Below are 23,147 nucleotides of genomic sequence, written 5' to 3' on the forward strand. Positions count from 1 at the left end.
AAATTAAACCTTTTAGATTCATATGCTGTAACTGGTACTTTTATTATTTATTTCACTATTATTTTATACAGTAATATTTTGAAAATATATGCAACCGTATTAAAAAATAATCAGAAAAATATTTTTTAAAAGAATAATGATAACGGATATGTTGAATGCCCCGCCTCTGTTAAAATTTGAATTATCTGTCTCTTTCTCCACCCTACAAAAAGTGCCATCTTTTATTGCGTTGTTTTCTTGAACACTGCACCCTTTTCTTATCATTTCTCTCCACCACAACTACAAATCTTTAATTTTTTTTTCAAACATTTCTTCCAATTTGTCTTTCAAATTTTGTTTCTTGAATCCCCGCAAAAAAAATATGGGGAGTTGCTTCAGCAAGAAGAATGTATGCGCTTCTTCTCCACCTCCGGCGGCGCTTCCCGACCCACCGGAAAAGCTCAAATCCGAAGCTGCTCAGCCGGAGAAGAAAGAAGAAACGGTTGTTAAGAAAGAGATTTTCATAATCAAACACCGGAAGAGCCACGAGGTCGAGAGGCAGAGGCCGGAGCCGGAGGAGAAGGCCGAGGTGAAAAAGATCGACGAATTTGCCGAAAAGGGCAAGAATGCGAGCTCGGGAAACGGTTTGGAAGGCGGCGTTGTCGGAGGAGCGGGTCCGGTGAGGATCTCGAGCTGCACTAAGGAAGAGGTGGACGCTATTTTGATACAATGCGGCCGCCTCAGCCGGAGCTCCTCCACCGGGAAGGCCGGCCTCTCGGCGGAGAGCGGCGGGAGGAAGTATTCGGGGTCGAAGAGGAGTTACGACTTCGACAACGACAGCAGGAGAGGCGACGGCAACAATGCTGATGGAGACGACGAGGCTGTGGCGAGGGAGAGGGAGAATCGGCGGAGGGAGCGCCGCCTGTCTCAGGGGCGGCGGAGGACGCCTAGCAGGGAGAGGGACCAGGCGGCGCAACAGCGCTCCGGGAGCCGGGAAAGGAGCGGCAGCGGCGGAGGGAGGCGGGTGAGCAGATCTCCTGGTAGAAGATCTGAATCCCCAATCACTACACACAGTGGGACTAATTCCAACTCCTCCGCCGCGAATGCCAATCCCCGGCCGGGGAAGCTGGTTTCGGTGCCGGCAATGGCCATGGAGAAGAGCACTACTGGCGGCGGGGAGACTGCGGCGGCCGTTAAAAGGATTCAAGTGAAGAGAAACGCGGGTGGGGATGCGGCGAGAAGCGCTGCCTCTCCGCGAGCGAGATCTCCGGCGAGGTTGAGAGCTCAGAACGATAATCAGAACCAGCAGCAGCCGATTTCTCTTAGCCGGAGCAATTCAAGGAAAGCAGAGCACTCTCCTTACCGGAGAAATCCTCTTTCTGAGACTGACACCAACATCATCTCACAGGTAACTAACTAATTTCTTCATTTAATTTTTCATTTCCATTTCCATTTCCATTTCCATTATTCAATTCGAAAAATCCCCAATCATCTATAAAATCGAATTAAAACAGAGCACATATTGATGAAATCGAATTCAATCGGCGTGGTGCAGGTAGCGCCACCGCAGAAATCAGCAAACGCAGAGCAGAAAACAGCAGGCAACAATGGCGGCGGGGTAAACGTGATTCCCACTGCCGTGACGCGAACCCGCTCGTCACGCTCATCTCGGGATCTCGACATCAATCCGGAAACCCTAACAAACCCTAATTCATCCTACACCGCGCTTCTGCTCGAAGACATCCACAATTTCCACCAAAACAACGCTCCGCCGGCGGCGTTTCCTCTGCCGCCATGCGTGACCAAAGCATGTTCCATCCTGGAAGCCGTCGCCGATCTCAACTCCAGCACGGCGTCGAGTCTGTCAACGACGGAGCAAATCAAGGCGAGGAAGGCTAAGCAGGATCCAATTTTGGAATCGGAGATCGTAGGGAGCGATGACCTAATGCAGCCTAGCTTCCACAAATACGTGACGGTAAGGAGGGGCGCCGGAGACGATGAAGACTTGGAAGAGCAAGAATCCTCCGGCAGCAACAGCTTTGCCGGAAGCCAGCAGCAGTGGGCGTGTTCTTCAAGCTGGGAGCCTAATTCGGCAGAATCGACGAGATCGGTGGGGTATCAGAGGCGGCAAGAAACTCGGTGCTGCAAAGAATAATGGGATTGGAAGGGCGAGAATTGCGAGTCGAGTTTCGCATACTGTTGCTTCTTCCACATAGCTACCATGGCATCCTTAAACTTGTGTTTTTTTCTGCTTCTTTCCTTGTTCAACTGGAAAAACAGATGGTTTTTTCATATTTGTAGAAATTTCTGTGTTTGGTTGCTAACTTTGGCAACCATGCTCGTTAATCACCTGAACAATCATCTTTTTAGCATGTTTCAAATTCTTTATTTTGGATGTGCGTTAAATTTGTGGGAGCATCCTCATCCATGCTCTTAGGCAAGAGCATGGAAGTAGGCCCGGACCCACTTTTATTCATTTTTTACTCTTTGGCAGGGGTGTCGAAACGGGTACCCGCACCCGATTTTGGCCGAAAAGTTAGTCCCGATACCCGTCCCGCATTTAGTCGGGTATTACCCGATACCTGAGTCGGGTATCCCGCACCCGACACCGCGGGTACCAGACCCGAAACATTTTTTTTTTGAAATCTTCTTTTTTTAAATATTATTTGTATATTTTAGATGCTTTTTAAAAAATACTACTTGCTGAATATAATAGTCTCACTTGAAACTTTTTATTACTCCCTCCGTCCCGCGCTACTCGCACTTATTTCCTTTTTGGGCGTCCCAAGTTACTTGCACTCTTTCCATTTTTAGTAAAAAATTTCACCTACAACCGTCATTTTTGACTTTCCTATACACTCATTCCTTAATCTCCGTGCCGAAAAGGAAAGGGGCGAGTAGCCTGGGACGGAGGGAGTATTATTTAATTTTGTTGAGAATTGAGATCAAGCTACGTAATCTTTGAAATATCTGCTTTAAATAATCATATGAGCTGCACAAGTACCACATGTAAAGTAAATATGTAATCTAAATTCAATTACAATGCCAAAAAATCCAAACTCCAAATTACCATTCAAAAATCTAAATATGAAAACAATTAACAAAGTAAGCAACAATGTCTTACTTTAATCAAAAGTCTAAATATAAAATAAGTAAATAACTTCAACCAAAAGTCTAAAGTAATAAAAGTTTCACACGGTTTCACCAATCATTCTTCATCTGCGCATGCATCACTCGTGCACCATGGACATTGCTCATTGCCTCATTGGAGCCATGTCGTCAATCCTGACTAAAACTAAACAAATAAACAGAAACTTAACCCTAACCCTAGTTAAAAGTTATAAACTTAAAAAATACATTTTATAATATATTACTAATAAAAAATTACATTATGATTTTTAAAATATTAAAATCTTAAAAAAATTACACCGTGAAGATCAAGTATTAAAATAAAAAATTAAAAATAAAAAATTATAAAATATCAATATATATCGGGTATTTTCGGGACTATCGGGATTACCCGGTCGGGTATCGGGATACCCGATACCCGCAAAACCCAAAATTATTATACCCGACCCCGCCCCGTTTCCCGATTCCGTCGGGTAATGGGTACCCGATACCCGGCGGATAACGGGTCGGGTTCGGGATTACCCGTTACCCGCTACCCGTTTCGACACCCCTACTCCCTGCTCTTCCCCAAGAGCATAACACCCACATCCATGCTCTTCCGTAAGGACATGCTCAAGGGTCCCACCATTCTATTATTCAATTCAAATAAAAACATTTCCACAATATTAGAATGCATTAAAAATATCCGGAATACTATTACAAATTACTAAAAAATTAAAAATTACATAATTCAAATCCAAAAAATTAAAAATTACATAATTTGAAAATTCAAAAAAATGGTAATAAACAGCTATATTTTTTGAGAATCCAATTTTTTTTTTTAAGTTTTGGTATTATTTTCGTTTTTTTGTAATTCAAAAAAATTACAACGGCTAATCTCACGCTGCCACGTCGCCATGCTCAGCGGCACGGACGTGCTCTTATTATCGAGTAGGGCCGTGCCGTTGGCGCGAGCATAGCGGCGGAGGGGCTATGTCGCGCCGCTGGCACGGACGCCGTCCGGCCCCGGAGAGTGGCGATGGAGATGCTCTCAAGTTCTTCGGTATCCTTGAGCTTCAAGTGTAAAAAACCAATACACCATTTAACATAAATATCATCTCATTAATAAAAGTGAATATACTCCCTCCGTCCTACAATAATTGTCATTCTTTTCCATTTCGGTCTGTCCCTCAATAATTGTCACACTTCATTTTTACCAAAAATGGTAAGTAGATCTCACATTCTACTACCTCATTTCACATTTTATTATAAAATCAATACAAAAAAAGTGAGTCTCACATTCCACTAACTTTTCCAACCAATTTTTCTTTATATTTCTTAAAACTCGTGGCTACAATAAGAGTGACAATTATTATGAGACTATTTATCAATGTGATTATATTATCATCACATTGATAAAATAGTTTGTTATCACTTCTAAGTTCTAACCGTTTCTTCCTTCTGATAATATGCTATTAAGACCTCTTTATTTTGTTACACTCGTGTTTAATGCCATGCTATGCACGGCTTAAATGATTTTTCACACTAATTTAAGATTATCACAAAAGTTTTCAACCTCAATATGTTCGTTTTTGCCTATTTCAATTGAAGTAAGTATATAAAAAGAAACAGAAATCTAAGTATTGAAAAATAATATAGTAGTATATTTTCTCAAAGAAGAAATCAAAATCAACTCAATTCTAAGAGTATCCATAATAGTGGAACTCAATTGGCCGGACCACAAAAACTTGTCCACCTTATTAGTGGATAAGCTCAAGCCACAAATTATTTTTTTTCATTTTTGATTATATTTTTATTTAACTAGAATAAAATTAATCGAACTATAATAAATAAATAAAAATTACATAATTTAATAAAAAAAATTAAAACCAAATCTTCGTTGTCTTATATAAAGGGAAAAATTATCGACATCACAAAAACAACACCGCGAACGCATATCACGCTGCGCCCCCTCCCCTACGATTCCAGACCTCTTCAACCAAATCAACATGCAGTGTCGTATGTGATGTTTCCCTCCGCATATCGGTGAACCGCTGAATCAAGTATGCATTAGTACGCGGTACACCCATCTGCAGGGGGGCGGTGGCAATACCGTGACTTGTGCTAGCCCCATCTTCCGGTGCCCATCGCTCTGCAGCAAATCCTTCATCATCTATTATCATATTATGCAATATGATACATGCATACATGATGTCGGCGACATCATTTTCGTGCCATTGTCGTACCGGGTACCGTAGAATGGCCCATTGCGATTGGATGACACCAAAAGCTCGCTCAACATCCTTCCTAGCACCCTCTTGTTTTCGCGAGAAATAGGATTGCTTCGGCCCAACCAGTTGCCGGATCGTTTTGACAAACACGGGTCAGCGAGGGTATATCCCATCGGCCAAATAGTATGCCATGTTGTACTACGTGCCGTTGGCCACGAATCTGACTTGCGGACCCTCACCCCGGCACTTGTCATTGAAGAGATGCGACGACTGTAAAACGTTGATGTCGTTCGACCCAGCGACACCAAAATACGCATGCCAGATTCGCAAACGGTAGTCAGCAACAGCTTCCAGGATCATCGTTGGGTGCCTCTCTTTGAATCCATAAGTGAACTGCCCCTTCCAAGCCACCAGACAGTTCCCAATGTATGCAATCGATGCTGCCAAACATTCCTGGAAAATGGTGCACAATCCCGTGCATATGTATCAATCTATGGCATTCATCGGCATTTGGCTTCCGTAAATACTCTGGACCGAAGATATCCTTGATGCCCCTACAAAACTGTCTCAGCCTCTCTAGGGTAGTCATTTCACCCATCTGTAGATATTCGTCGAACATGTCAGCGGGCCCGGCATAGGCAAGCTGCCTAATTGCAGCGGTACACTTCTGATATGTCGACAAACCGACTCGGCCGCTGACATCATGTCGCAAGGTGAAGCACCTGAATCGCTGCGCCAAACACGTTGCTATATGGATGAAGAATTGTTGCGACATTCTGAACCGCCGACGGAAAATCTCTGGCGGATAACTGGGGTTATCGTAGAAGTAGTCTTCCATCAACCGCTGGTCGGCCCAGACATAGTCACGGAAGATTGTCCGCCGATGATGGATCGGCCGAGGGACCGCCGCTGCCGCCTCGTTAGCTTCACATTGCACTGTTGCAACCAGTTCATCGAATTCCCCATCGATCACTTGTTGATACTCTTCATCGTCGGAATCCATTTTTTGAAAGTTGAATTGAGATAAATTGAAAAGAGTGGAGATTAGAATGAGGTAGAAAAATTGAGAAAAATTGGTGTATTTATAAAAAAATAAGGAAAAAAATCGAAGTTGGGCGGGCGCCGCGGCTCTCGGCCGCCACAATAGCGAGCCGCGGCCCGCGCCCCGGCCAGGCTGCCTGTGTGGCGCTCCCATGGTTCCCCCCGCTGCGGCACTTGGTGGCCTCAGCAATAGGGATCAGCGGCACAGCCACCCCCGGGCCGGGAGCCGCGGCTTCCCTATTGTGGACGCTCTAACTATGTATACGATGTTTAGTACGCCTTCCATCCGTCATTAGAAGTTTCATTTGAGTTTGACATGGATTTTAAAATATATAAAGAGAAGTGTGTGGAAAAAGATAGTTGAGTGTGCCACCCTTATTTATATACTATATTTTTATAATGAAATATGAGTGAATGAATTAGTGAAATATGAGGTATATCTATCATTCATAGTAAAAGTAAACTAAGACTCCTAATGGCGGACGCACTAAAATGGTAAACCGGGACTCCGAGCATCTCCAAGTGGAGAGGTAAATGGAGATGTAAAGTTATAGTATAACTACCATATTTACCTTCTTTTTATAAAAAAATTATTATCTAAATAAAGAAGTATTTGAGAAGGTATTATATATTTTTTCCATTTTGAATATGTATCTTTACCTTTCCATCAATGGAGAGGTAAAATCTTATAATTACCATATTTGTCTTCTTTTTTATAAAAAATCATTCTCCAAGTGGTAAGGTATTTGAGAAGGTATTACATTTTATGTTTTTTTAATGTGTTTTGTACTATTATTTTATTTTTTAAAAATTATTTACCTTTTTATTTATACTTTTTCTTTAGAATATGTTATTTTTTTGAATGATATATTTCAATTTTTGAGAAGGTAAATAGATGATATATACCTCTTTTATTTATCTTTCCTTGTTGAAGATGCTCTAATGACAGATTGATGAAGTAGTAATTTATAATCATTTCGTACTAAGGAAGATGACCACTTCTTTGAGCGACACATGATTTTTTGCAATTTTGTTTTGTGTGTTGAGTGGAGAGAATAAAGAAACAAATATAGAACAAAGTAAAGATGAACGTGTTTCTATTTTTGATAATGGACCATCTTCGATGGGACCAACGAAGTGTAGTTGTATTTTTAAATTATAATTTGTATATCAACTATAAATAATTAAATTCATTTATATACATAAAACTTAAATAAATCTAATGTACCAAATAATAACAAATTGATTAAATTAATTATATATTTAAATAAAAAAATTAATGTTAAAAACACTTTTAGTACAAAGATCAAGAAATCAAAAATCAAGAAATTAAAAATTGAAATTTGAGCTGCGACTACTCTATATCGGTTATACATATACCAATATTATATTCCCTCAAACCCTAATGAAAGTGGCGCTTCCATTTCCTTCTCTCTCACCCTTACCGGCGAAATCCACCCGCCTCTCACTCGCTGCGCCGCCTGCCTCACTGCCTTGCCGCCAGCTTGCCACGCTGTTCCACCGCCATACCTCGTCGCATTGCTGCTCGCCTGCCTCGCCGACTCTCCTTCCGCACTGCCTCAGCCGGCCTCGCTGAGGTGTGTTGCAGTATTTATTGATTTTCTTCAATTCAAGTATTCTGATCTTATTGTTTCTGCTTGAATTGATTGTGTCTCTATTCTGGATTGCTGGATTGAGTTCCCTGCTCAATTTTATATGAAATATAATAGAAGACTGGTTTTGAATTTACCATTTCGTTTTCTTGGAGTGGACTAATAAGAGGAGAAATTGATACCTCATCTGATTGGACTTGATACATACGAATTTTTTTTGTTAGGAATATCATTTGGAGCTTGAGTGGACTAATAAAGGCCATTTGCTCACTTGCTACTCATTTTCATTGAGGATTAGAAGATGGCAACAGGGGCTGGACTTGAGACTCTTGTTGATCGTACGCAATCTTTTATCCTGTCTAAGCATATTGTTGTATTATCTGAATCATTTTCAAGTTCCATAGCTTAGGCCTGTTATATTGTCTACTCCGTTATCATTGGAACTTGATGGCCTACTTTGTTAGGCTCGAAATGGTTATTTGTTCTTAAAGGTAATATCATGGTGTTTCATGATTTCAATGTCTTTTTATTTTGTGTAAGAGTTCTCTATACCGCTAAACCTATCTAACTTTGTGACATAAATCTAGTATATTTCCTATTTGTGTGGCTTCCTCGTATCTCATATTATGAATTGAAAGAGAACATGATCATATAAGCGAAAAATGGATCAAAATTTTTTGGTTATCCTGTTATAAAATTACCCATTTCAACACTTTCATGTCATCGAGAAGATTAAATCTACCAGATTCCAGGATTGTTTTCTAGGATATGCTCGTCTTGTTAGCACCTTATGAAATTTTAGTGATGGCCTAAATTGACAAACAGTCACACCTCAGTTAATACTCTCTATTTGGCTATGATTGCCAAGGGTGGAGACAACATCCTATTTGCAACATGTGTTTTTGGCATGTTTACTTCTCTACTAGTCATGACCTTTTTATTCCCTTTTCTTTGTTGTAGAGACAATTTCGGTTATCACAAATGATGGGCGGAACATTGTGGTGAGATTCATTTTTGGGCCAAAATAGAGAGAAAAAAACTTGGGCTATATTTTTACTGAAATATGACCTTTCACGCAGGGAATTCTGAAAGGTTTTGATCAAGCTACCAACATAATTCTTGATGAGTCTCATGAACGGGTGTACTCCACAAAGGTCTGTTCTCTTGCAAGTATCCAACATGTGAATATTTGCTAACTGATTATTCTGATAAACCTGCCCGCCAATTTAATGATTTTGTGGAGGGATATAACTATGTCAATTCATTTTAATGGCACTTAAACAATTTCTGTTAATTTCGCTGTAGTTCTTCAGTCAAATTGACCTTTGTCTGCCAATCTGGATTTCAACGATACGTTGCTGTGCTAATCGTGCATTAACTGAAAATATTGCCTTTGTCACTCACCCTTTTTTTAGTTTTCTTCATGCTTCTGAATTATTTAGTATGAAGTTTAGAAATTGGAAATAAGGTCTCACAGAAGAACTCCTATTAGTTAATGGCTTGAGATATTCATGCCAAAGAAATTCTGACTAAAAATTTCTTTGATATTTTATGCTTTGTTGATGTTAATGAGTGACATCTTGTTCAATTAATGAAACGGGGAGATCACATATTATCCAGTTTCCTTCATATTACCCTCGCAAATAATTAAGGACTAGTCTGTCATCCAGCCCTCCCCCAGTGTTAATAATGCTATATGCACTTCTGCTGTGCAAGAAGTAATTGTTGTGCGATTTCTGTTGGCAATATTCTAAATCTTCAGGTCTTGTTATCTGTAGGAAGGTGTACAGCAACTTGTGTTGGGTCTCTACATCATTCGGGGCGACAACATGTATGATATCCCTCATATTCTGAACTACCTACATATTTTGATCTGATTTATCATTTTTTGTTTTACATAATGTAAATTTCCTTTTTATGTCTATAGAAGCATTGTTGGAGAATTAGATGAAGAGCTAGATGCAAGCTTGGACTTATCGAAACTTAGAGCTCATCCTTTGAAGCCGGTCATCCACTGATTATTGCCAATACCTTAAAACTGTTTAGCTTTGCTTGTGAGAATCAAACTTTAGCTAGAAACAAGAGGTAAAAACGAGGATGTTTGATCGACATTTTATGCCAAATATTCCTATAATATTGTTCAGATTCATTTTTGCTGTGCCGTTGTATGCTGATCTATTTACCCTTCATAATTTAGGCTCGTTGCAGTGATATAAAAGGACGTGTGTCAATTCAGATATGTATGCTCAATATGTTGTGATTTGTTTGTTTGCTGTTTGTCTTTTTACCATCTTTTGAGACATTTCAAAATACGACATCTTCAAAAGAATACTCGTGATATGGTAAAATATTAGTTAATTTCTTTAGATCTATTCTATATTGCAGGTCGTATTAGAAACTTAGAAAAGTCCACTTTTTATTTCGTGAAGCAAGTGAATTATGTATGAATAAAGAAATAATTATCTTTTCTTCGGGATGGATGCTTAAATTGATTATTTCTACTTTTTGAATACCATCCATTTGAAAAACGTGATGACTTAATAGAACAGGCATCCCCAGGTTTTCATTAACTTTGAAGTTTGGAGTATATAGAAAATCAACACTAGCTAAAACATGAAGGTATGACAAAAACATGGTACTATTAAATAAATAATCAATAATATGCATATAATCAAAGAATATATGTAAATAATCGATGGCTCATGGCCTACAACAACATATGGAGAGCAAAACCATAACACCCATATAGTCCTCCATTGAACACAACAAAATCACCAGCAAAATTTATTGTAAAAATGAATCTATCTGATGATTGTGTGCCTAAATCAATATGTATATATATAAGCACCAAAATAAATAAAAAAGTTCAAAGCCTGAACCTAAATTTACAGCTGCTGTCTCTGATCCTGATTGCATCATTTTGAGCCAAACTGTCAACATTAACCCTGCACCTCACCAAGAACTTCCACTTCATCAGCTTCAAGCTCCCCAGCTTGATCCTCACCGGCACCGTGGCCCTGAGGTTCAACGGGACGTTCCCTGTCTGGCGCTGCGCATCCAGCGAGGCCAGCAGGCCGGACGCGTCCTGCGTCTGGCCCGTGAGCACGAGGCTGAGCAGCGTCGTGTTGCGGTGGCCCTGGTAGAATTTCGGCAGCGACCCTTCACACAGCTTCGTGCCCGTGTACCACACGCTCAGATGGCTCCCACCCTCGTAGTATATCCCGATCTTCTTGTTGGGGTTCCTCGCGGTGATGTTGACGTTGAACGTCGCGGACAGGCTGTTGTCGACGGTGCTGGGGGTCAGCTCGGTGATCCTCATGCCGTCGACCGAGTATTTCGGTATTTTCGGGTCGAATACGAAGTATATTATGGCAGCTAGTATGCCAATCAGTATGATTTGGATGATTATAAGGGCTAGTGTCCAGCACAGGCACTTCTTGAAGCAGCTGCCCCTCCTCTTCGGCGGCTTCATCGGCACGTAGGGGATCGTGCGGTGCATCGGCCTCTCCGGGTCCCCCTGCTCCGACCGGTACGAGCCTCGGCCCACGAGTGGGGCGGTGGGTTTCGGGGGAGGCCCGGCCTCGGGGTCTACCGGGTGGATTCTTTGATGATCAGCCATTGTGAATATGGAGAGGAAGTGTTGTAAGTTTCTGGTTTTTGGGCAAATGTGTGGTTGGGTTATATAATGTTTTGGAAATGTGAGAGAATGGGTGTGAAAGTGCTAAAGTGTGTGTGTTGAAGCTAGCTTCGTATATTTGACTTTGGGTAATGAAAGAGTCATATTCTAGGGAGTTTTTTTCTTATGCTAGCAAATTAAATTAGGTAACTGGTTGAGTATGTCTAATAACCCTTTTTTTTTGGTCAAACACAGACGCGTTGCAGCAATAATTATATTTTCTTGACCTTTTAAACTATGCGGCTATCAATATAATACTACTACTACTACTACTGCTTTATTATTATGTGCACTTCTTCGTTTTATTCCAATATATTGGTGGGGGCACCCCATTCTTCTAATAGCTCTGCCTCTGCCTATGATTATTATTACTATTACTATTAGTATAGTAATTAATAGGAGTAGTTATTTAAAACAAGTCGCATTAAATGCGATCAAACTAAACGAAAATCAAATAAATCTTTATTATTTTAACCATAGTTTTTCATTAGTTTAACTAGAGTTGCAATGTCACGAATGAAGCCTAATTGCCTTTCTGTCATATTCAATAAATTAAAATTCCAATGGATAGCAAGTCTTGCTTCAGATATGATATGGCATACTATAAAATAGCTTTAATTTTACCAATTCAATGTACAAATAATCTTTTATGATATTAAATTGAGTATTAAATTTAATCTAGGAATAACTTTATACTATGTTATAAACGAATGAGCCTTCACTGTTAATTTCGTGCTAATTTCACTACACAAATTTATATTCCTCTTAACATGATTCATGCTTTCTCCTCTATGTAGAGCAAAATGCCAAAAACTAATTATAATTATAATTTCTAAGATTTAGAAGCTTCCATAGTTGGAATGAAATGTGACGCGTGATATAAGTGGAATAGGTAAAAACTTAGTTAATCTAACCAAATAACTTTTGACTTTCAAGACTAGATGATATTAATTAATGTATTTGCTTATGAAACTAATAAACTTTTGTCCACACCTACACAATATATTTATTTAATTTCTCTTTCCTTTCGTCACTTTGCTATAAGTCAATATGATATTATTAACCAAATTTAGAGCCTACAATATGGTATTATATTCACATGGTTGTGTCTGCATACCTTCATCCAAACAGACAGTCTATGGTTATTTTTTGACTTTAGATGGCTAGAGAAATGTTAACTGGCCTTCCCCAAAATATCTCCCTAATTTTCTTTTCAGTATACTTTTATTACGTGTAAGATTTATAATACGAGTTTTAACATATTATAAATACAGTGAAAGCTACATAAAATAGCGAATAAAAACGTGTAATATCGAAATATTAGAAAGGAATATGTAGAGAAAAAATCGAAAATATAATACATACGTATGATTTTTTTTTTAAATTTTTTATAAACAAAAATTTATTAATAAAACTCCAAACTTGCCAATAATAATGTATTGATTGGCACAATACGATCAATGTAACAGATGAGACTTCAAGGCGTCTTAATCTTGGTCTCCCTTATTATATGACCAATTGCAAAATCGTCATTTTGAGCATTTGAAAATATTTCAAGATTTAATTTTCTTATTATTTTGAGAATAAGCATAATTATCATCCTAGGTGCATAATGACGCTAGAGCAACTCCATTGACTTGATAAATACTCAACTTCCAAAGAAGATAGATCCATTTTTTGTGTGTTAACTAGAGAGAATAAATTTAGAGGGAGAATAAAATGAAGAGAAAAATTTGAGCTTGGACATTTAGATTTTGTTGAAGATTGAAGCATTTTATGCTGTGGTTTTGAGAGGGTGTTTGTTCAACTAAGTCATAATCATAGAAAAAGGAGATAGTTTTGTTTCGAATGGGTTTTCTTTTTTAATCTTCTAGAAGAACGTGTATAATCACGTTTAATTGTAAATTTACAAATAGTAAACAAACAAATGGTGTACATGTGGATATTTAATTGGTTAAATAGTAACCCAATACTTTGAAAAGCATTTTCAAATCCATTAGTACAGAGCATCAATACTTTGCAGATTTATCACTCATGTCATGAATAACCTTTAATTTTATTGTTTATTAACCATAATTACAGATTAATAAAAAAATACTCCGGTTTATCCTCTAATTGAATCTTAATTATGATTAGGAGAGTGGATTAATTATTTGCTGTTTCGGTAATATGTAAACATACATGAACAAAAAAGCGTATATAGAGCCTAATAATACATGTTCATAGAAAGCGTGAAGCTTAACCATGGAAGAAAAACTAAATACACTTGAATTCACCAACTCATCGACCATAGGCGAGGGCGAACAGAAGATGGTGGCACGGACCGATAGTGATCAAGACATTGGGTAATTTATTTGTTACTCCATTCGTCACACTCAAGATGACAGCCTTCCTTTTTCAGTGTGTCCCAATCAAAATAGTCACTTTCGATTTTCGATTAGAGTAGTGCGTGTGTTGCATTTCACTCTCCATATCAGAGTGAAGATCGATTGACATTTAGCAATGTATAAACTCAAAATTTTACAAGACTCGATGAAAGAAGCGAGCTCTTTGGACATGGACCAACCAAATTGAAGAATTCTTGACAACTGCATACCTCTCGATCAACGACGAGCAAAGAGCGAAGGAAGGGTACCAGATGCACGTCGTCTCCCCTGAATATGCATAACCATAGTGGTGAATATTATTTTGCTTTTGATGCAAATGATGTTTTAATAACACAATATAAGCGATGCAAACCTTGTCGTTGTTAAATAAGTCATCTGCAATCGCCTCCATCTGTTTGCGCTTCTTCTCCTCTTTGATGGACTCAGCCACATCTTCGTTTCCATAGTCAGAATCTCTGAGCAAGGTCGAACATGCATTTAGACGCGTATGTTTTCTTAAAACCCCAAAAAAAACTAGAGTATGTGCAGAGAATCCGTACTTATATGGATACTCTGAAAAAGGAATAAGGTTGCTGAAGCTGTTCCCCGATGGAACACTCATCTAATAAAACAACAAGATCAACTTAGAACGCACACAACGGGATATGGGACGAGCTGGTGAGTCGAAGAAATAAAACACGTGCTAGCATTTGCAAATTTTACCTTCCTAAAACACTTGAAGTTAGCAGCTTGGCCATTTCTTGTAGACTGATCGAATTGTGCTGAGCTAGACTCTCGAACAATTAGAGACTCGCTGTATATTATATCCACATTCTCACTATCTGATGGATGCCCCTCATCATTCCTCGTCATATGTTCATCTCTGTCCCTCGATATAGAACTCCAATAAGGTGAGTCAAGCTTAGGGGTTTCCCCTTTAGGATGTAAGAATCCTTGGCTCCCAGGATCTGTTGCTCCAGCCTCTGTTTTTGCTACACTGTCATGTTCGGTAGATTCTATCACATGAACAACATTTTCTGCTTCGCAATTTCTTTCTGAACCTAAACGTTCTGTCTCGTGGATCCCCATCTTTGTTTCGCATTCATCTTCAGCAGAAGATATCAAATTAACTGCAGCAGATGTACGGACTGATGTGGCGGTTTCCATTTCTACATCAGAATCTGCAACCACCGTCTCATCTGTGGAGCATGAAGATGTGACCAGCACTGCAAAAGTGCAATAATTTAATTTAAGTATATGACCGTATGATCTTCCGAATGAAAACATACATTCGGGTACATTAATAAACTGAAGCACTTACCAGGTGCTGATGCCATAACTGAAAGATCTAGATGTCCAGAAACAACGGCTGAAATCAGTTCCATCTCATTCACCGTAGGCAGATAACTGAATTTTTTGAAATTTCCACAACTGCTCGTCATTCCAACTGGCACCACACACACTAGATTGTCTCTGGTATTCTATAAAAACCACATTAACTGATAATATAAGTATATAATTGTAACTGCAAACTGCTAAACTTCCTAGCTCATATCTCCGGCTTAGTACTACTATAGTAGTATATACCATTCCTGTAATCTATATCACATGGTTAGAATTTTTACTACTACTTTATTAATGTTTCCTTTTTCAGGAATAAAGTATAAGCTAGCAAATTTTCGGTGTAGAGCTATAATGGACTACAAACCTAAGGCTTAACAAGGCTATTGCTGTAGTTACAGGACAAAAATATAAAGGTACCTGACTGCATTGATCTGAAGTTTCAGTGTAAACAACTTTTGCACCACCAGCTTCCAAAAGCATACGCATCTTCTCCTTAAATTTATACTGCGATGAACAAAAAGGAACAGGGGGACAGGTCCAGGATTATTGATGCGCTTTGAGAATCGCTAATATTGACTATGAAAAACATGAGACTGTAAAAATGTCACCATATTACCTTGTGCTTGGAGTCCAACATAAAAGTGTATCCTGCCAAACACTGTTCTCGAGATTGTGAATCGGCGACTTTGAGAGAAGCACCTTCCAGTGTCAAGGTCGGAGCATGCCTAAACAGGAAGGCAACTATTTTTTTCAATCAACCGGCAGAGATAGGGTGTCACTACAGCTTGGGTCAATAGGAAAACTATACTCACGAGAGAAGGCTGGGAATCTCAGTGGAAAATGTTTTTCCTGCAACTACCTTAAAACCAAATCCAGAAATTAGTACATGTCTGGGCATTGAAAAACCAAATGAATCAGTTTTTCATAAACTTGATAAATAATACTCCCTCCATCCCACTTCATATGACTCAAAGCTTTCCAACACATTAAGGAATGTGGTTTTTGTGGCTATAAACTAAGGGAGCTACTTTTAAAACACATTTAAGGCACTTAAACTGGTTTTGAGTCATTATAAATGGGACAATTTAAAATGGACACTGAGCCATGTGAAGTGGGATGTAGGGAGTATGTCCTAATTACACAGACAGAGGGAGTATGACCTAATATACACAGACTATACCAGTAGATTAAATTACAAGAGAAAGAAGATATACTCAAGGCCACTTCTGAAATTTATAAGGACTCTTTCCAGTTCAGACATAACATTTACAGGAAAAATCTAAGAAAAGCAATCAACTTTAGTGCAACAGGGCTTATACATGTTATCTTTATCTGAAAGTACAAAGTAGTCAATAAGTCCACTTAACGTAGACTTGTTCTCATATTGCCAAGTATCCCTCAAAAGTGTCAAGCTTGTAAGGAAGGATAATATAGAGAGTGATGACTCAGAATGAACATGCAACAATATAACGATGACAAGGATCCGCATGTCATACCAAAACAGAATTATGTAACAATTAACGGCTGTCCACATGCTTATATGACAAGTAAATGCATATGCAACCCTCTTAAACTGAATAAAGTGATTTCCCAGCTCAAGTTGCTATTTCTATTTTAACCCATGCACATGTCCATGTTCACTTTTTAGGAGACTGAGCCGCTGAAGTACACATCACAGCTACAGTTACCACACTTTGCTTCTACGTGTACAATTTAATTCACATCTAAATGGTTGGTCGATTCAGATAAATGAAATGCTTCTACGTGTACAATTTAATTCACATCTGAATGGTTGGTCAATCCAGATAAATGAAAATCTACATGGACATTTATGAGCTATACTATACTACCAAAGTCAATTTTCAGAGTTCAGTCCCTGAGCAAAGCAGATCTTATACTTTTTCTGTATACAACACAATATAAGCACTCAGGTATAAATATAACTATTAGCAAGATTTCCCTTGAGGTCAACTGAACTTTCCTGTAAAACCAGTATATTTAATACGTTAACCATCACCATCTGCATAAGTGTTTGTGTATCTATAGCTCCTTTTTGTGGGAGGGGCATGCATAAGGAACATATATACCTCTATCCAGCTAAATCGGACAAGGGGTTTCCTAGCCACAATCGAATTGATAATTTCATCATTGATAGGGGTGAAGTCATCAATAACCATATGTGTGCATTTAGAAGTCCAAGCTTGAGTGACACTGGCACCTGCATAGTTTTATTAGTCAGTATGTCAACTTTAAAATCAAATATGCCATTCTACCTTTACACATTTACTTTCGTCCACATTTTTACTGTTTCCAAAATTATTAAAAAGAATAATCCTGGAGGCATGATAGATTTGGAAATTGTGTGTGGAGATAAAGAGATTAAATAAAGTCAAAATACGTCAATTCATTTCAGAGATGACAAGAAACAAATTAATTAAAACACCAGTAAGAAAGGAAAGGAGAGTGGTTAAGTGTGACCACAAAATATTTGATGCCAAAGTTTTTACATGGTTTTTAAATGGAATTTGAACTTCTAGATATGACTTCTTTCTTTTTACTTTCCATTCAGTTAACTACTAGTTCGTATACAGAGACAGGCAAGTTCATGTTGTTTTTCCATGTTACTCAAAATACACTCAACGTGACCAATTTCTAATTACAAAAGTACAGAATAAGAAACAAGATTTACAGTTCATGAGTAGCTGCATTGGGTTGCTCAAAGTAGAAAATAGTTATGGTAAATAAACTACATAAAAGGTGTACATGAAAAATTCACACCAACCTTCTTACTTTCATAAACATGACTCAGACAGTACTCACCGATTGTGAACATCTTGGTTTTAAGTTTATTCATCTCTGAAGGCTTGAATGATGAAGCACAAAGCACGAGGGGAACATAGGAAAACCTGCGGTACGATTGAGATCCATAAAATGCAATCTTATAGTACTCGGGATAAATAACTACGAAAACACCCCTGTGAGTTAGCCAAATTACAAAGAGGAAACCCGGTGCGGAGTGCCTAAACCACAAGATGAACTAGCCTGTGGACCTGTGAGGTTTCCATTTTTCTTACAAATGCAGCTCTTTAGTTTATCTTAATTATTCCTGGACTTTATCTTTAGACCTTTATATCAAGCATTATTTAAAAGTTTTAAGCAAAAGGACAACTGAACCGCACAATACAATGGAAACAGATCAACCAGGAAACCTTACTTCAGGAAATAGAAATGGATTACCTATATTGTGCAATTCCAGTACCAAATGTAATCACATCTCCATCCTTCAGTGTTGCTTCTTTATTTGGAAATTCATGAACTTTTTCTTTAGAATCCAGATTTCTGCCGATGAAAGTTCCATACTTCGAGCAGTCTCTTATCTGAACTTTAGAGGAATTATCTGAATGTATATTTTCTAAATTATCCATACCAACCATTTCATTTACAATAATTTCAGCATGGACCCTTGAAACCCCTTTATCTTTGGTTATGATTATGTCACATCCTGCAAATTTTCAAATGTTATACCAGATGATAAGGGAAATAAATATTATTGTTGCTAAAAAGAAGAGCATATTTTTAAAGTATAATACTACTAACATTTATTTTAAAGTACTCCCATATACATTGAAACTATTGAATCAGATTTCAACATGATGCTCTTATCACAAGCTCAAATTTTAGATTAGGAAGTCATTTGACACAATAATAAGCAGTAAATCTTGACCGTTCTCTGTTAGAATCTCATTGTCACCGGGTTGTGACAGAAACCCTACATATGAGCCTCTCAAACAAAATAAGCTAAAAATCATGTAGGAGAGAAGGGTTGAAGATGTAAAATTAAATGCCTCCTGCTAGCTTATAGCTTAAGATTTTAAATCAAGTGGTCATTCAACATTCAACCAAAGAAAGTGAGCAGAAAGACTCCTCAGGCATAACACAACTAGACCCCAGAGATAATAAAAGGCATGGAAAACAGTCTTCACTAGTATAGCTTCTAGAAAGTAGAATTATATCACAATCACACATAGATCAACTATGAAAGCTTTCAGCTCTTCACATTTCCAACCAGGTGTTACTTTTTCAGTAAATAAAATGCTCTTGTCTCAGCTACTTATATTAAACATGTTATAATAGCCACAAGATCTGGACCTGGATAAGAATTATTCATAAAGGACTCTGGTGCTATGCATAATTGTTATATTTTTTAAATAGAGAAGAAAAACACGACTAACAGGATAGTGATAAGAAATTTGTTTAAGAGACTACAGCCTGATAATCAATACTATAAAATAAATATGCTCTGCAAACAAATATACGGAGATAAATCACAGTTGGGCACATCTCACAGTGCACTGGATGAAAATTGTTTAGTAAATCAATCAACAAAGGGACCATAACATAGTACCTTTTCGTCCGACTTTGTACGTCCCTTTTTTGAAAATATAGTATTCATTTTCACCTGCAATGTAAAAATACCTGAAGCATAAGAGCTCATTCCTTCAGTAAAAAAACATTGCATAAAATACATAACGACTAGATGCAGGAGCTTCCAGTTATTCAGGAATCATAACTGATATAGTAAGCCACATCTCTAGCAACATCCCACCAGGCAATCTTCATTCAGTCGACTAAAGTATTAACACCTCAGTCCCCAAAGTAAAGTCATGATAACGAAGATCCTATTGCTACCTATTTCACAATTCTTTGCTTCCACAACAAATAACTAACATATCATTCACTTATATTGTCCAAAAATGATCAGCACTAGGACAAGTTTCATAATCCTACCCTCATTAACACGCACAAAGCGGCAGGAATGGGGTAAAACTTACTTCCCACAAACTTGACCAAAGTTCACTTCTTTAACTACCCTACACTTCCTCAAGGAACTTTCCTTTCTGAAATAATACTAGCTCAGTCACTAGAGCGCAGCAGATTATCTACTCACTGGGGTAAAATTTTGTTTGAGAAAGTCATCTAAGAAAATGTCGATAGAAATCCCAACAAAAATAAGCAGTTTGTATCCCGCCATTTTTCAATTACTGAACTCTGATTGTAAAACTATACAATTACAAGGTGTTCGAGGAAATTCCTTCGGAAAAAAAACATAATAATCACAGATAAAATAGTCAACCGGATGGTGCGACGAATACCTGGAAGTGGGTCTACGGGAAATAGGCTCCAAACCATCTCGCGATGTTGAACGGCAGAGAGGCGATTTCACGATGGATTATTAAATTTTTGAACCTTGCCACTCAATCACTCTCTTTATTATAAGTCTCATTTCCGCAATAATAAAGTTTAAAATTTGATTAATTTTTCATTATTTTTTTATTTTAAAAAAGTTTAAAATTTAATTTAATTTAATTTAATTTAATTTTTACTACTTCTTTCAATACATTTATTTACCCACAACGTTTTTTAAACCCAGACAATCCCCGGCGATGGCGACCCAATTCTTCAAGAAACTCCGCCCCTCCGCCGCCCTCTTCTCATCCCCCAGCCGCACGAAAACTACCTCCGCTCAATACGTGGCTTCAAGAGCTCGAGACCCGACCTTTGAGAAGCTAATGGAGAGATACAAGAACCTCCTTAGAGTCATCTCCATACAAGATCTCATCCTCTCCTCCAACTCCTCCCCGCCTTCCGTCTCCCTCGACTTCATCAGCCGCCTCTCCCAGCGCATCCACCTCAACCGCGGCGCCGCCGTCTTCCTCCGCAGGTACCCCCACATCTTCCACATTTTCAGCCACCCCGACAAGCTCCAGCCCTTCTGCTCCCTCACTCCCGCCGCCCTCCAAATCGTCCGCCAAGAATCCGAGGCCATTGAGAAAACTCTTCCGCTCGCAATTACCCGATTAGTCAAAATTTTATCCATGTCCCTCACAAAAAAATTACCTCTTCGGGCGATCTTCAAGGTCTGGAAGGAATTGGGGCTGCCCGATGACTTCGAGGACTCCATAATTTCACGAAATCCAGAGGTTTTCGCATTGGAAGATGGCAATGAGATCAATACTCATTATTTGGTTTTGAAAGACAGCGATGAATTTAGGGATTGTTTGGTTCCTGCGGTGGAGAATTGGAGAATGAAGGAGTGTTGTAGAGAGGATTGCAGCGTGGATAGGACTGAGCTGCAGTATAGTTTCAAGCAGGGGTTTCCACCGGGAATGCGGTTAGGGAAGAATTTTAAGGCCAAAGTTAAGGAATGGCAGAGGTTTCCCTACATTGGTCCGTATGAGGAGATGACTGCCAAGGAGAATAGGAGGAGTAAGAGTGGTGTGATGAGGATGGAGAAGCGGGCGGTGGGGGTGGTGCACGAGTTCTTGAGCTTGACGGTGGAGAAGATGGTGGAGGTGGAGAAGATCAGCCACTTTAGGCAGTGGTTTGGGATTGAATTGAATGTCAGGGATTTGTTCCTTGACCATCCCGGGATGTTCTATTTGTCGACCAAAGGGAAGGTGCATTCTGTGTTTTTGAGAGAGGCGTATACCAGGGGGTGCTTGATTGAGCCTAACCCGGTTTATGAGGCGCGGAGGAAGCTTCTTGGTCTTGTTGCTTTGGGGCGGCGGGGGTTGGATAGATCGTGGAGTGTGGATGATAATGAAGAAAAAAGGAATGTATAATGATTGGGGTTAATAGCATTAGTTGATGCTCTTCACATGCTATGGAACTATGAACTTGGATTGACACTTTACATGTGCAATGGAAGTGACTTGGCTAATCTTAGACAGAGTGGTAGAAAATGCATAAACCTTTTCTATCTTGCACATATAGCATCTCATTCATACTCTTGCTAGTGAGGCCTAATCGATGACATTGGTGTGTGTCTATGTTTTTTTTGGCGTTGTAAATTGGACGCTACTGCTTGCTAATTGATATCAGCCCAATTCTGCTGCTCTTTGTGAAATTTATTAAGATTGACTCGTATTGTTGCATACTTGATACATGTAAAGAATATGTTTCCATGTAGCATATGAATCACTCTGTTGCATGCACCTATGGATTTTTGAGGCTTAAAACAACTTGAATTGTTAATGAGTTTGATCAAATATTCGCTTTTGCACCTCTGAAAGAAGTGGGAAAGCCACTCTTGGGAATTTACACATCCAAAGATTTTGATAGTATATCTTAACCTTGTCAATGGGCACTGAATAGGAGTCTCTGCATATGATTTGAAATCCCAATTTCATAACGTGTTGGTTGACCCAGTAGAATTCATCAAACAAAAGTAGCAGATATTTTTTGTGGTAATGTTTGGATAAGCTAACACAAGCTAGTTTTCAACTGTCGAATTTTATGCAGACACTGCTGAGCTCTCTCTAGGACTGCATCAGTCTTGCACCTCTTCTCCATGGCTCCTCCAACCAAAGCGACTTCTTTTCTGTTGTTTGTGGTGGATGACTCTGCATCAATCAAAACATTAGAGGTTTGGTTAGGAAGGATTGCATAGAAGGCAAAAGAGGGTGGAGTGTTATTACCTTGAGTTTCAGAAAAGATGGAAATGGTGGTGTGTTTGAGCAGCAAGTTTTGTGAGTCCTCCAGTTCTGAGATGAAAGCTCTAAGGTCTTGCTTTAGAGAATAGAACTTGTTTGGGTGCTGATACTCCAGTATTTCCACTTCTTCCTTTGCTTGTTCTATCAAACTCTCCATTGCTCCTTCTCTCTAGAGACTAGAGTTATTAAGCATGCACGAGAAAGGGAAGTTGCACTTGTGAATAAATGCAGGTAGAGATATCATGAAAAAAGGACATTAATGGAAAAGTTGATTTTGTCTGCCTTCTCAATCTCCA

At 38.8% G+C, this 23,147-nt stretch overlaps 6 protein-coding genes across 7 annotated transcripts; 3 read left to right on the forward strand and 3 right to left on the reverse strand.

Moving 5' to 3' along the window:
• Positions 1 to 218: 218 nt before the first annotated feature.
• LOC121785691 (uncharacterized protein At1g65710-like) lies at positions 219 to 2,367 on the forward strand. The gene is made up of 2 exons (XM_042184094.1): positions 219 to 1,387; positions 1,535 to 2,367. Exons 1-2 carry the CDS (start codon positions 362 to 364, stop codon positions 2,132 to 2,134), a joined length of 1,626 nt encoding a protein of 541 aa, XP_042040028.1. The 5' UTR covers positions 219 to 361; the 3' UTR covers positions 2,135 to 2,367.
• A 5,375-nt stretch (positions 2,368 to 7,742) lies between these two features.
• Positions 7,743 to 10,121, forward strand: LOC121788063 (sm-like protein LSM8). Its single transcript, XM_042186923.1, has 6 exons — positions 7,743 to 7,957; positions 8,197 to 8,310; positions 8,933 to 8,973; positions 9,052 to 9,126; positions 9,751 to 9,803; positions 9,900 to 10,121. Exons 2-6 carry the CDS (start codon positions 8,274 to 8,276, stop codon positions 9,988 to 9,990), a joined length of 297 nt encoding a protein of 98 aa, XP_042042857.1. The 5' UTR covers positions 7,743 to 7,957; positions 8,197 to 8,273; the 3' UTR covers positions 9,991 to 10,121.
• A 473-nt stretch (positions 10,122 to 10,594) lies between these two features.
• Positions 10,595 to 11,753, reverse strand: LOC121785929 (NDR1/HIN1-like protein 6). The gene has a single exon (XM_042184413.1). It carries the CDS (start codon positions 11,589 to 11,591, stop codon positions 10,839 to 10,841), a length of 753 nt encoding a protein of 250 aa, XP_042040347.1. The 5' UTR covers positions 11,592 to 11,753; the 3' UTR covers positions 10,595 to 10,838.
• A 2,036-nt stretch (positions 11,754 to 13,789) lies between these two features.
• LOC121785887 (nijmegen breakage syndrome 1 protein-like) lies at positions 13,790 to 20,631 on the reverse strand. The gene is made up of 13 exons (XM_042184354.1): positions 20,512 to 20,631; positions 19,764 to 19,817; positions 18,596 to 18,860; positions 18,179 to 18,264; positions 17,446 to 17,576; positions 16,171 to 16,217; positions 15,975 to 16,083; positions 15,776 to 15,862; positions 15,336 to 15,495; positions 14,738 to 15,240; positions 14,575 to 14,636; positions 14,388 to 14,490; positions 13,790 to 14,302 (listed from the first exon to the last, which is right to left on the reverse strand). The coding sequence occupies exons 1-13, from the start codon at positions 20,546 to 20,548 to the stop codon at positions 14,252 to 14,254; spliced, it is 1,695 nt and encodes a 564-aa protein (XP_042040288.1). The 5' UTR covers positions 20,549 to 20,631; the 3' UTR covers positions 13,790 to 14,251.
• Positions 20,632 to 20,779: 148 nt separating this feature from the next.
• On the forward strand, positions 20,780 to 22,797 carry LOC121787084 (protein ROOT PRIMORDIUM DEFECTIVE 1-like). 2 transcript variants are annotated; one of them, XM_042185703.1, is made up of 2 exons: positions 20,780 to 22,093; positions 22,661 to 22,797. In XM_042185703.1, the coding sequence occupies exon 1, from the start codon at positions 20,803 to 20,805 to the stop codon at positions 21,979 to 21,981; it is 1,179 nt and encodes a 392-aa protein (XP_042041637.1). In that variant the 5' UTR covers positions 20,780 to 20,802; the 3' UTR covers positions 21,982 to 22,093; positions 22,661 to 22,797. The 2 variants fall into 2 exon arrangements, with proteins under 2 accessions (XP_042041637.1, XP_042041638.1); XM_042185704.1 differs by having other exon boundaries at positions 20,780 to 22,177; positions 22,661 to 22,734.
• Positions 22,362 to 23,129, reverse strand: LOC121787085. The gene is made up of 2 exons (XM_042185705.1): positions 22,837 to 23,129; positions 22,362 to 22,761 (listed from the first exon to the last, which is right to left on the reverse strand). Exons 1-2 carry the CDS (start codon positions 23,006 to 23,008, stop codon positions 22,622 to 22,624), a joined length of 312 nt encoding a protein of 103 aa, XP_042041639.1. The 5' UTR covers positions 23,009 to 23,129; the 3' UTR covers positions 22,362 to 22,621.
• Positions 23,130 to 23,147: the final 18 nt, after the last annotated feature.

This window comes from Salvia splendens, chromosome 22 (assembly GCF_004379255.2).
Source record: "Salvia splendens isolate huo1 chromosome 22, SspV2, whole genome shotgun sequence".
Taxonomy (NCBI): Eukaryota; Viridiplantae; Streptophyta; class Magnoliopsida; order Lamiales; family Lamiaceae; genus Salvia; species Salvia splendens.

Bases quoted from the DNA above. Each gene is read 5' to 3' on its own strand.
- LOC121785691 (XM_042184094.1), top strand. From the start codon at position 362: ATGGGGAGTTGCTTCAGCAAGAAGAATGTATGCGCTTCTTCTCCACCT. The intron at 1,388-1,534 runs GTAACTAACTAA...GGCGTGGTGCAG, and splicing joins ACACCAACATCATCTCACAG to GTAGCGCCACCGCAGAAATC.
- LOC121788063 (XM_042186923.1), top strand. From the start codon at position 8,274: ATGGCAACAGGGGCTGGACTTGAGACTCTTGTTGATC. The intron at 8,974-9,051 runs GTGAGATTCATT...CCTTTCACGCAG, and splicing joins ATGATGGGCGGAACATTGTG to GGAATTCTGAAAGGTTTTGA. The intron at 9,127-9,750 runs GTCTGTTCTCTT...TGTTATCTGTAG, and splicing joins AACGGGTGTACTCCACAAAG to GAAGGTGTACAGCAACTTGT.
- LOC121785929 (XM_042184413.1), bottom strand. From the start codon at position 11,591: ATGGCTGATCATCAAAGAATCCACCCGGTAGACCCCGAGGCCGGGCCT.
- LOC121785887 (XM_042184354.1), bottom strand. From the start codon at position 20,548: ATGGTTTGGAGCCTATTTCCCGTAGACCCACTTCCAG. The intron at 15,241-15,335 runs GTAAGTGCTTCA...GCACTTTTGCAG, and splicing joins AGTTATGGCATCAGCACCTG to TGCTGGTCACATCTTCATGC. The intron at 14,637-14,737 runs GTAAAATTTGCA...TTGTTTTATTAG, and splicing joins ACTTCAAGTGTTTTAGGAAG to ATGAGTGTTCCATCGGGGAA.
- LOC121787084 (XM_042185703.1), top strand. From the start codon at position 20,803: ATGGCGACCCAATTCTTCAAGAAACTCCGCCCCTCCGCCGCCCTCTTC.
- LOC121787085 (XM_042185705.1), bottom strand. From the start codon at position 23,008: ATGGAGAGTTTGATAGAACAAGCAAAGGAAGAAGTGGAAATACTGGAG. The intron at 22,762-22,836 runs GTAATAACACTC...TGATTGATGCAG, and splicing joins CATCTTTTCTGAAACTCAAG to AGTCATCCACCACAAACAAC.